Genomic DNA, 13,481 nt, shown 5'->3' with positions numbered 1-13,481 from the left:
CTCCTGAGATGATGCCCCGCCCCAGTTCCGGAATCTCACGTCTGCGGAAACGCCATCGTTATATCCACCCTGTTGATCTCCCCCTCAGGTCATTCTCTGTGGCATTGTAACAAACTTCAATCTTCTAATATCCAGTCCATTGAGGATAAATATTGGCGCCGGCAACTGCCGTTCATCTCTAAATTTATACCACAGGGCACAAGAAAAATAGGAGCCAGAGTAGGCCACTCTGCCCCTCAAGCCTCCTCGCCATTCACTATGATCGTGGCTTATCTATCCCAGGCCTCAACTTCTCTGTATCAGCTCCACAGAGTCCTCAGTCTTTCGATCTTTCAAAAATGAATCTACCTTCACTTTAAATACTTCTAATGATCCAGCTTCCACAACTTTCCGGGATAGAGAATTCCAGAGATTCACTACCCTATGTGAGAATGCATTTCTCGGGATATTTTGCCACCCAAGAGAGCAGAGGGAACCTCGGTAGACTATTTCATCCAAAGTCAATACATCCTGTATTTTTGTTCTCAAGTGTCGGAATGAGCCGACCTAAAAGTGAACAAAAAACAGTCAGTTGGAGGAACTCGGCGGGCCGAGCAGCATCCGTAGGGAGGGAAAGGAATTGTCGACGTTTAGGGTCGACAATTTCTTTGCATCAGGATTGAGAGTGGAGAGGGAAGATAGCCAGTATAAAGAGGAGGGGGTGGGAGAGACAGCGGCTGTAGACGATAGGTGGACCGAGAAAGCATGAAGGTTGACGGGCAGATGGAGCCGGGTAGGCGAGGGGTGCAGTTGAGAGACAGAGGCAAGTTGGTGATAGCAGGCAAAGAAAAAAGTGAACTCTTTTCATCAGTTGCGGCTGAACTATTTTGAGCTATATGGAATTAGTATTAGAATTCATATTGAAACTAATACTTTGGACTATTATCATTAGATATTACTATTTTAATGGTATTATACAGCATAGTTTTATTAGTAGTAGATTTATTAGAATTGATTGCGTCATTATTGTTATTGTTGAAATAATTACCAGTAAATGTCCCTTTACTTTAGGCGACAATTATAATGGCTGGTGAACAACTGTTTATAACAAAGATCTTGCCTCACAGTTATCAGAGTTATCACTTAGGGGCTGCGAGTATGTGTGCTGGAGCACCCTTTAAGAAAGGCATCAATATAGGTGCTGATACATAACCATCTTTGAACGAGATAGAGGGAATGGAACAATGAGAAAGAACTTCAATATTGGAAATCAAATTTTGAATTTGGTTGTTTCCAAAGATCAACTTCCGGTAGAAGCATATGTGGTCATGATGGAAAAATGTTCTTTAAATGTGACACATTAGGCCAATGTTATTACTACTACTCATGTACTCAGCATGGTATCACGTCAATCAGCTGTAACCGATGGAGTTCGATCTTCACAAAGTGTCCGACGGGCACTTTGTAACGTAACTGTAATCTTCATATCACCACTAGGCAAGATGACAACTTGTTCTAATTTCTATGATCAATAAATCTGCTGAATTTAGAAATTTATTTCACTTGCCAGCTGTATCAATGTAACACAGCAGACACAATGTTTTACCGCGTGTCCCTTTGCGCTATTCTGCGGTTTAAGACTAATAATCCACCACGATTCTGCATCAGAGTTCTCCCGTCTCTCTTTACCAGGGATTAAAATTTAGCGACTTCTCCGAGGACTGAAACCTGTACGTATCTATCCGGGACCGGAGTCAATCTGCTTGTGGATCACAGAGCCTGTTGAAAATCAGAGAGGATGAGCAGCGCCGAGGACACAAGCTTCTCGTTCGAGATGGAAGAGAAACTGTATGAATTCAGTGGACATCCTTTAAAGATCACGACGTTTAAGGGAGCCGATCTCGGCGTTTCTGCTTTCGTCTGGGAACCTGTAAGTCTCGCAGCCTGTGTGAATTTTCACCTATTTTGCAACTCACTGGCATAGATGTACGAAATATTTACCAGTACTCTGGTTAACAGACCGATACTGTACCCAAAATACCTCCCTACCACCCCACCAACTCCTTTCCAGCTAAAGTGCTGTTCACAGCCTTATACTTATCCATGACACTGGAACTAGGCCTGGGCTGAACGTTGCCTCATACAAAATAATTTCCCAGGAATCATTAATAGGTAACGAGAGCCCAGTAGAGCAGTATCGCTCCTTCCTGTACAGGTTCTGTTCCGTTTCATCAAATGGATCTTCACCTTCCACGTTCTTCCTTCAACCCACGTTCATTTCCCCAACATGTCAATGCGCTGTGTCAATTAACATATACTTCACGTCGTAATTCCGTGCGATCCTGCTCTTACTCCTTTTCTACTGCGTCAGGGCTACAGCAACCGGGGGTCTTTACCCTCCACTTACAATCCTCTTCGCCGCCTATGAAATCATTCTGGACTCTCAAATGAAAATGCAAACCACGTTCTCCGGCCCAAAGTCACGGCAGGGGTAAGAATGCTCGGCAGGAAGTGACTATCACTCCTGGGCAAAGCCCGCTGGATTTCTGAAACAGCTGGGGAATAACGGCGGCTATTTATTAATATGAACTTCATCTATTACTCTGCTTGAGTTGAGAGCTGGGCACTGTATAATATTGTTCAAGTCAGTTCGCCTCAGAACGAAATCTAAAGTGACAACGTGCGCATATCTCAGACACAGATCCTTGCCAACAGATAGGTTTTTCTTAATGCGGCTTTCTATGATTTCTGAAGATTTTGCGTCTCTGGTCAACATCAGTGCGCTAGGTTACATTGTGCAAGGGTGTATCCTGATTCACTTTCACTGCTTTGGTAACTCTGCAGTGCAGCGACTGCAGAGATATGAGGAGATGGGTTATGTGGGGCAAGAGAAGGCAGAAACAATGGGCCCACCAGGGCAGAGATGCTTTTGGATCTTGGGTAAGAGATAAAAGTGGGAAGTGCGGGCTGGGGAACTATCAGGTTGGAGGATGCGTGAGAGATCTCCTGATGTACGAGACCTGTGACAGTGCAGGAGATGGTGGCCTGGTGCTCGTTGGTGATCAATCCTGATGCAGGGTTTTGACCCGACACGTCGACAATTTGCTTTCCTACCACAAAATTCCTTCAGCAGCTCGCTTGTTGCGCCAGATTCCAGCATCTCCAGTTCTCTCGTGTCTCTGTTCCCCCTCGTGCTTCCTGAACCTTGCAAATGGATCGGCATTAACGGGTGTGTGCATGTGTGTGTGTTTTATTTCAGGGACTTGTACTCTGTCGCTACTTCGAGAACGAAAAGATTAATTTTACAGGGAAGAAGATGATTGAGCTGGGATCTGGAACGGGGATAGTGGGCATCTTAGCAGCCCTGTTGGGTAAGTTAATTCATGCCATCGTTTTCACTGCAGCGACAAAGCTAACATTGCAAATAATATCGTCAATTATACATGCATTTGAATAAGTGAAGGTCCCGTATTGTATTCAAGATTACAGATCTGCTTAGGTCTCCAATATACATTTACCTTATATGTTGCGCTGTCAGTGGACATCCTCTTGTTAAAATACCTGCACTCGTGGTATATTTTTTATTCATTTTGCGGAATATTGACGTCCGTTTTGAGTGTGTGCCTGCCTGTTATTCACTGGACCTGGTTCTATAAAGGGAAAGTGTAAGCAGGAGTAGGAAAAATACAATCAGGGAATTAATGGAAGGCGCCATCGATATACGGTAAGCGGGGGGTGGGGGGTGTGGTGGGGGGGGTGGTTACTAAACATGGGCTGCTCATAGACTCACTGTTATTCTGGAGGCCATTGATTTTGGGAATGGAAAGAAGGTTTAGAAAGAATAGTCTTACTTGATCTACGTACAATTCAATAGCTCGCCATAACCAGCACTAAAGGATACAAGGATCATTGTAGAAGTCGTTTAGGCATAATAAAATAATAATCATATTATCTCTGTAACATAAAACCATTACAGAGTGACCCACGAAGCATTACATGAATAAGATTAAATGGTTAAATTTATGTAAATTCACACGAGGAGAAGAGGCTGCTCGTGGACTAATGATCCAATTTTAGACGTCAGCACCCCCTTGCATCCTTATCTATGGAACGTGTCCTCTGGATTAGCCAGTAGCGTGTTGGACCCTCCTAAAAGATTGGCTTTATATTCAAAAAATGATGGACTGTTTCAGTCATAGTGAAGTTATTTTCTCCTTGTAAACTTCGATGCGGTTACTACAAAATCACAGAGTGGTTACAGAACGCAAGGCAGCAGTACAGCCTATTTCCGCCCCAGGTCTAAATACGAGCAAATCCAACTAGTCGAACTCGCCTGCACTGCAAATTCATTCATTGTACAGCTCCACTTTGAAAGTTACAATTGCATCTGCATTTACAAATGTATTCCAGACCCGAATGTTGTTAAAAAGAACCAATTTTGGTTCTTTTGCCAGTCACGTCATTATACATCCTGTAGTTCTTGACCCCTCCGTCATTAGCACCAATTTCTGTTTCTACGTGATTCAAAATACATCCATCAGATTCCCCCCACAAGATCCTCTGTGCCAAGGAGAACAATCCCACCTTCTCAAGTTTGCTCATTTATCTGAAGTCTCTGGAATCATAAATTTCTTCTGCACCCACTGAAAAGCCTTCATATTATTCTTAAGGCGTGGCACCCCGAACTGGACATGATACTCCAGCCATGACCGAGACAATGTTTCGTTAAGGTGCATCGTGATTTCCTTGCTCCTGCACTCTAAGCCCAAAATTCTGTAGCCTTTTAACCACTCTCAACTTGCTCTGCCACTTTCATATATATACACAGATCTCGTTGTTCTTGTGCACTTTTTAGACTTGTGCCCTCCAGTTTGTACTGGCACTCCTCCGTATAAATTACCTCTTTCACTCTTCCCACCAAAGTGCAACACTTCACATCTCTTAACAATAAGTGTCATCTGCCGCCTATCTGCTCTTTCCTCCAGCTTGTCTATATCCCACTGAAATCCTCACAGTTCACTACGCCTCTATGTTTTGTGTTATCTGCTGATTTGGAAATCGCGCCCAGTACACCCACATATTTAATGTATATTAAGAGAAGTACTGCCCTCTGGGAACACGTCTCACTCATCCGAAAAACAACCTTCTACTGCTGTTTCTCATTACTGAGCCAATTTTCTATCCATGCTATGAGAGTTCCTTTCATGCCTTGACCTTCAATCTTGAAGGGAAGCCTGCCATTTGGCTATATGCCAGTCCACACCCAGTACATCGTCCGTTTACTTCATCGACCTAACATGGTTTATAAAATGCTATATTAACTAAATAGCTAATTGAAATACCTAAGCCCATTTATTCTGTTTACTTGATATAAAAGACGATTATGTAAAGCTTAGTTGTTAAAAACGTTGACAAACTGGGCACATGATTCTTGTTTAACAAACTTGCCTCGAAACCTCTATCCCAGAGAATTCTGTACTCATGCAGGGACGCTGGAAATAACCAGACTCAATTTGCAAAGGTACATTTAAGCTCAATTGATTGAGCCCGGTTCCATCTCCTTAAACCAACAACACCCACATCACCTCCCTCGCCCCACAATATCTCCACTGACAGACTACTGAACCTCTAATATTACATCGCATTTCTTTTAAAGTCATAGAAATGCACAGCACCGCAACAGGCCCTTTATCTACTCCGCACCAAACATCAAGCAACCATTTAGATTAATCCTCCACAAATGCCACATTCCCGTCAACTCCTACTAGATTCTACCACTCACCTACGCACTAGCAGCAATTTACAGCGGCTAGCTAACCTGCCAACCTACACATCTTTGGGACGTTGGACAAACCGGAGCACCCGGAGGTTACAGGGAGAACGTGCATACTCCACACACGGGTTACTAGTGCTGTGAAGCAACGGCTCTACATGCTGCATCGGTGTGCGCCCTGAATATCTGCACACCAGTCATTGCTGAAAATATCACGTTAAACTGATGCAAAATATATTTGGACAACAAAGTGACCCCTTGCATTGAAAGGGGACAGCAATAGCCTTTGTTGTTCCCTGAGATAATTGAATTTGTAAACAGAACCTGATTTTGGGAAGCTCGCTTTTATCTTTCTATTCAACCTTCATTGCAGCCAATGGTTGTTGAACAGGCAAGCTATGAGTGAAGTGATTTATTGGTGATTTATTCGGCAAAAGATACTAAAGCCTGAAAGCACCTACCATTCGGCTCAAAGGGGGGTTCTATCCCGCCTTTAATGAACGGACCTCTTGTACGATAAAATGGACTCTTGACCTCACAATCTACCTCGTTATGGCCTTGCTCCTCACTGTTGGCGTGCACTGCACTTCCTCTGTAACACTATATTCTGCACTCTGTTATTATTTTCCCTTGTACTACCTCAATGCTCTGATGTGATGAAATGATCTGTATGGATGACATGCAATACAATGTTTTTCACTGTGCTTCGGTACGTGGGACAATAATAAACTAATTAGGACATGTGCTTCCTCTACTACTGACTGGCTTTCTGGCTTGAGGTTATTCGGGGTTGCATTCTGCATAAATTTTGCTCACCCTGGCAAGAATTATTACCCTAGCCTGTACTGGCTGGAACCAAAGAATAAAGTTGTTTGATGTGTTCTTTCATCAGGCGGAGATGTCACTCTGACGGACAGACCATACGTCTTGAAACAAATTGAATACAACGTCTCTGCCAACATCCCACTCAACTTCAGGCACCGTTCGAAAATAAGCGCTCTCGCCTGGGGTGCTGATCAGAACATCTATCCATCTGACTTTGATGTTATTCTTGGATCGGACATCGTGTACAACCCTACCCACTTTCCAGATCTTTTACAGACACTTCTGCATCTTTGCAACGAGAAAACTATAGTTTACATGTGTTCAAACATGGTTGCCAGAGAGGGAGCCACCAATTTTCACCAGGAACTCTTGCAGGAGCAGTTTAATAGCGAGTTAATTCACACAAGCGGTAGCAACTGTATTTACAAACTGACCAAAAAAACACCCTCAGGAGAAAGGGATTAGTTTCTGATACAAGGGTGGAAAAACAGCCTAACAGCAACGTGAAAATCTGATAAAAACAGAAAATACTGGGAACACTCAGCAGGTCAGGCAGCATTTGTGGAAAGAGAAACAGAGTTAACTGTTATGTGTCGCTCTCCACAGATGCTTCCCGATCTGCTGAGTGTTTCCAGCATTTTCTGTTCTTATTTTAGAATCCCAGTAAATGCAGTCTTTTTTTCAACGTGGAAATTTATTGCGTGTACTAACGTTTTGGAAGGATCATTCAAATGAAAGTTGTGTCTGTTCTCTGTTTTCCTAATTCCTTCCGGCTCAGTCATAATCTGGCGGTTCATGCTGGCGCTTTACATCAATTTGCATAATATATAAACTTTCCTTTGGAGATGATCACACTGGTGCAGGTTTATGCAAGTGAAAGAAGGTGACTTTTGGTGCCACGCAAATGCTCACGTACAATTTCTGGACAGACAGACATTTTAAATGGTCACCTTGCCTTATTGCAATATTAATGCCAAATTGCACTATGCAATTGGCTCCGTTTCACATCGCTCAATGAAACCCATTCTTTTTGCTACCAAAAGCCTTTTAAAGAACTGGGGGAACACCCATCGTTTGGAAGTGCACAGAAAAATTCCTGACGCATTTCAAAATGTTTCAACTGACAGATATAAACTAAATCCAAATGTCCTTCTTACTCTCAGCGATCCTTCTCCTCCTCCATCTCTCGCCAATCCGACCTTTACGCTTCCCTCTGATTTAAATATTAATATCTTATTCAGCGCAGACATGGTGAGCTGAAGGGCCTGTTCCTGTATTGTACTGTTCTGTGTTCTATGTTCTGTTTCCTGCATTGCAAAGTATGATGCAAAAATATCACATTTTAGAAACCCTCGGGTACTCCTTTATGATTGGAGTTCCATTTCTTTGGGCTAAAATAAATGCCGATTGCTACTAATTCCCTCGAAATTTGACTACAATTTGGTTTGAGTTATAAGAAGCACTGACTGATGGTACAAATGAAAAGCTAATCGGGTGCCTTCAGTAAAGATGCCCACACTAACAGCCAGCACAGTATGTAACAGAAGGAGGTTCCCGTTTTCTTTTACTGTTATTCTGTGCGCGATCACCCGGTTCATTGCCTCAGATGAACGCTGGAGACGCGCAATGCGTGCAACTTCCTTGGGAATTATATTTTTGCTGCCCGGTTCTATTCCCTCTATTCAGTAGATATGAGTGTTATATTTCCAAGCACTGGAATATTCTTTTCACTGGCAAAAGCATATCACAACACAAGCAAACATTGTGCGTTAGCAGAGTATATGGAATAAATTCAGTCTAATGCGCACTTATGTTAGCTGTAAATGTTAATTACGTTGCACTGCAAATAATAAATCTTAAACTATTGCAGTATGGATCGGTCTTACGTGTTTGTTTTATGGAAATTATTGGACCACTGTAAAGAATATAATGAGATCTAGAATTCTCGTCATTAAGATGTCAAACGAAGTGCATCATAACCCAACATACTGAAAACATTTCAGATTAGTCAACAGAGTCCTAAAATGCTACAAGCATTGTCACAATGCGTTATCCATACAGTGTTTACTGGGCAGTTGATCACTATTACTGATGTTGATAACAGTAGACTAGCTCTGTACTTTAGCAATAACCAGTAGTCATGTGTCCCCACCACAATGGGGAGAGGGAAGATAATAAAATGGAATTGGCGTGGGATTAGTATTGAGAGTTGACATGGATTCGATGGGTCAAAGAGTCTGTTTTCGCGCTGCGTGATATTATGGAATACGGCCGATGTACAGGTCAATGAGATGTCATGTTGATATGAACTTGCAGAGACTTAATAATTCTTAGGGTGTTGTTGACATGAGTAAGGACGTGGTTAGTAGCCAAAATGTGGCTGGTGATTTCCACTGACATTGAGATTTTCATGACAATTTTCAATTATTTAGAATGAAGTAATAGAGGGTAGTATTTCCAAATGCGTTGACGGCAATGAATTAAATGGTGCAATACCTGGTACAACTAGCAACATTAGCGAAGTTGCATTGATAGAGTCAGGGAGTACCCAAAACTTAGTGGACGGTGTTTCAATGTGGGGAAAGAAATGTGAGGCCATTCACTTCCAATCAAGAGAAAAAAAATGGAAAGAAGTGTTTTCTAACTGGTTACTGCGACTATGGATCCAGGTAGACAAACAATCAAAATTATTGCAGATGCACAATAAAATCTGATCGACCAAAATGGAGCAAAGCAAAAATGTCTTCAGCCAGCTAGAGTTATGGTAGTTATAACATAAAACTCTCGTTACTTTCAGTTTGCAATATTGAATTCCGTTCTGTGTACTGCACCTCGGCAGGTAGAAGAACATACTTGCTTTAGAGTAGGTGCAATGCACGCTCACCAGAATGGGGAGGACAGAGAAAAGCTATTTCCTGTCAGATTTTGGAATGATAAGAATGGAAGGATAAGAAATAAGAAAGACAGAATCGATCGGGGTTCGAATCCCGTCGCTGTCTGTGAGGAGTTTGTACATTCTCCCGTGTCTGCGTGGGTTTCCTCCGGGTGCTCCGGTTTCCTCCCACATTCCAAAAGACGGACGGGTAGGTTAATTTGGGTTTAAAATGGGCGGCGCGGACTCGCTGGGCCGGAAGGGCCTGTTACCACGCTGTAAATAAAATTTAATTTAATTTAAAATTTAATTGAAAATTTAATTCAATTAAAAATATCCAATCACGAAAGCGTCGCCGAGATTAGGCCTGCAATCCCCTGAGTAAGAATACTAAATGAGTTATTTTTGTTAACAGGCATTAATGAAATATGTTCAGATTCAGATTAGTTTATTGTGTATACACCAGGGTGCAATGAGATTCCTTGCTGGCCTGAAGCTCCCAAGGTAAACATCATACATGGTAATAACAAGTACAACGATAAATACAACGATGAGTGCAAAACAACAGAATGGTGCAAAGATGATGAATGGTGCAATCTGAAGTGAGGACGGAGAAAGGCTCCTTTCTGTCAAATGTTGAAGTGGATGGGAGACGAGAATAAAGAATACAGAGTAAGTAAGGATAATATAAGAATTAATCAAAACAGAAGACGTTGGAAATACTCAGCAACTTCGACAGAATCTGTGAAGAATAGCCAAAGTGTATTTCAGGTCGAAGTCTTCTCATTGGAAAGGTTGTCGACTTGAAATGTGTATTTACAAAATCTTCTGTTTTTATTTCAAATTTCCAAAATAATATTTTGTTTTTTCTTACGTCATAGGGGGCCATTCGGCCCTCGGAGCTATTCCAGCCCTTGGGCCGTCCCATTAATCTCATAAAATGGATGTAAGGTACAGGTGAAGACGTGTCGAGTCTGCAGGATCAGACATACATAGAGTCATAGAGCAACACGGAATGGATACAGGCCCTTCAACCCAACCAGTCCATGCCAACCACTGTGCTCACCCAGCTAGTCCCAATTTCCTGCGTTCCGCTCATATTCCTTCAAGCCCCTCCCCTCCGTCTACTTATCCAAGTGCTTCTAAAATAATAATACTGTACCTGCCTCAACCACTTCTTCTGGCAGCTCATTCCATATACTCACCACCCCTGTGTTAAAAAGTTGCTCCTCAGGTCATTTTAAATCTTTCCCCTCTCACCCTAAATCTAAGCCCCCTAGTTTTGGACTTCCTTACTCTGGGGGAAAAGACTGTTACTGTCCACCTTATCTATGCCTCTCATAATTTTAAACATTTCTATAAGGTCGCCCCTCATTCTCCTACATTCCAAGGAATAAAGACCTAGTGTGACCAGCCTGTCCCTGTAACTCAGGCCCTCTGGTCATGGCAATAACCTCATAAATCTTTACCGCACTCTTTCTGGTTTAACCACATCTTTCCTATAACAAGGTGGCCAAAACTGTTCACAGTACTCCAGGTGCGGCCTCGCCAATGACTTGCACAATGGCAACATAATGTCCCCACTCCTATACTCAATGTCCTGATACAAGTGATCCCTCTGCACCATGGTAAAACAGAGAGGAAATTGTTGAGAAAAAGCTCCAGTCGTGAGTGAAGATTTCTAAGGGAGAATTCAGGTCAGTGAGAAATTAGAGAGGATGGGATTACTTCGTATGCTTCAGCCTCACCAATCGACTTCGTGGAGCCTGGGATGGTCCAGTTTTCAGTACCTGATGGATTTGCCTATAACCTCAGTGGATTTTGGATTTTTAGTTGAATTATTTTCTGGATTTGACTTTGATCTTTATGCAGCCTTTAGACTGTTTTGTCAGTGGTCACTGGATTTAGTTTCACAGTGTTTGCTCACTGGATTTAGATTCTTGGTATATGAAGTCCCAGGATATGGTGCAAAAATGGGCAGTCTCTGGATTTATTTGCTACGTGTAGTTAGTCATTGGATTTGGTCTTAGAAGGAGTGCTAGCTGGCACCATTTCTTCATTCCACTGAACCAAATTTTCATTTTTTCTCAACTCTCAATGTTTTTCAACAGTTTTCATTTGCTATAAACAGAAAATGCTGCAAATGTTCAGCAGGTCAGGCGGCATCAGTGGAAAGAGGAACAGAGTTAATGTTTCAGGTCAAAAACACTTCATCAGAATAGTGCCATTGTTGTGAAACAGATTCGGGGTCTCAGAAGGTGAGAACTCTGAACACAGTCTTAGAGATAAATGATTTATTTGCAAAAGACAAACGTGGAGAAAGGATAACAGGAATAACACACACACACACACAGTTGATAGCGAATGTGGGAAAATCGCAACAGGGTAAAATACACACACACCCACACACAAAACAAACCAGGTACAGACAATCAAGGAAAAACCATACGATACCCGCCACCCCTTGACTCAGTGCAGGCACAGCTCTATGCTACCAGGGATACCAACTAAGATGCTCCCAACCCTTTTAACAGTGCACACCTTACCAACAATTTCTCCAGCGCCGTTCCATGGTTCCTTAGCCTGGGATGAAGCAGGGTGATCCCTCGGGGCAGGCAAAAGAGGGCGAGCCAAGCACATGTGGCACTCTTTATTGTGCTGGAGGGCTAGGGGTGTCCAGCCCAGGTAATTTAAAAAGGCCAATGGCCCAGTGCCAGCAAAGACTAATTGATCACAAAGGCCAATGGCCTAAGGCTAAGTACAAAGGTGCTTAAAGGAACCAGTGCACAGGTGTACACTGATGGGTGGGGTGGAGCCAAACCTTGATTGGCAGTGGTGTTTCTTTTGACCAGGTAATGGGCAGTGCTGTCATGTGACAGCCATGACCCTTCACAATACAATCCACCCCTTGGAAGTCACACCATAAGCCAATCATGGTAATAACTATTACTAAGCCTGAAACTATGTGTCAGTGTACAGTACTAATGAAAGGCAGACGTGCTTTTGATAACCTGGCATGCACAGCATAATATACAGACAGCAATGACAATGAGAATGAGAGCAGTTGCCCAGTGGATGACAGTTGCCCACCATCCCCCCAGAGACCCAAATGGCCACCAGTTTCCCCATGAGGTGTCGTGATGGAGGAGCTCGTCCCTCGCTTTTTGAATTTTAGCCACGGGGTCCCGAATGTGAGCAGCCAAGTGGGTGATGTTCCTTGACCCATCAGGGATCAACATGCAACAATCCTTAACAATCACTGCACAGGTACCACTATCCGCAGCAAGTAGGTAATCCAGGTCTATTCGATTCTGCAGGGTGACCATTCTGACGACCGTCAGCTCTGCTGCCGCCTGCATCAGGGTGTCTTCTGTGTGTTGCTGTGCCACTGCCATTTTGTTGGCCAGTGCCTCAAGCACGCTGGCCATCAGGATGATCTCATGGGACAATCGGGCCATGCAAATACATGGGAAAGGCTATCATCCAAAACCTCTCCACCTCTGTGACAGCCCTCTTGTCCCGGTGGCCGCTGTATGCTGGGTGCTCCCCAAGGTCATCTAGGACGTGGATATAGGGCACCACAAATGCTGGAAAGCAGCAACCATACCAGCTCCTGGGGAGCCATGGGTAGGCACAGTGGCCGCAAATCCAGTGGGTCCAATTCAAAGTCCAGGGAGCCCTCAGCTTAGCGGCACCATCGGCAGTGGTCACTGGGGCACCCGGTTACCAGTTTCGCTTGCAGTCACTGTGGCTGACTGAAAGGGTGGAACTGTGCTCATTTGGGAGCCTGCACCAGCATTGCTTAGGCTTGCTCACCAGCTGTGGAACAACCCTGGAAGTTGGGACTTGGGTGGAGTTCAAATTTTAGGGAGGGAAATACCAGTTCCTGAAACACCCACCCCATCGGGGAATCGCTGGAAGAGATATTATGTAGTGGTGAGGGGAGTGGTGAGGGACTGCCATTCGCCCCCCCCCCAAACAGATATGCCAAAACCCACAGGAGCGAAAAGTCCGTGTAAACAGTTCATTTGA

The 13,481-nt window shown here is 43.5% G+C and overlaps 1 protein-coding gene across 1 annotated transcript; it reads left to right on the top strand.

The window, feature by feature from the left end:
- Positions 1 to 1,777: 1,777 nt before the first annotated feature.
- On the top strand, positions 1,778 to 7,042 carry LOC127569030 (EEF1A lysine methyltransferase 3-like). The gene is made up of 3 exons (XM_052013334.1): positions 1,778 to 1,909; positions 3,239 to 3,350; positions 6,645 to 7,042. Exons 1-3 carry the CDS (start codon positions 1,778 to 1,780, stop codon positions 7,040 to 7,042), a joined length of 642 nt encoding a protein of 213 aa, XP_051869294.1.
- The last annotated feature ends 6,439 nt before the right edge of the window (positions 7,043 to 13,481 follow it).

Source organism: Pristis pectinata, chromosome 1 (genome assembly GCF_009764475.1).
Source record: "Pristis pectinata isolate sPriPec2 chromosome 1, sPriPec2.1.pri, whole genome shotgun sequence".
NCBI lineage: Eukaryota > Metazoa > Chordata > Chondrichthyes > Rhinopristiformes > Pristidae > Pristis > Pristis pectinata.
Note: the sequence above shows the minus strand (reverse complement) of the source record. Positions and strands in the feature narration are given on the sequence as shown.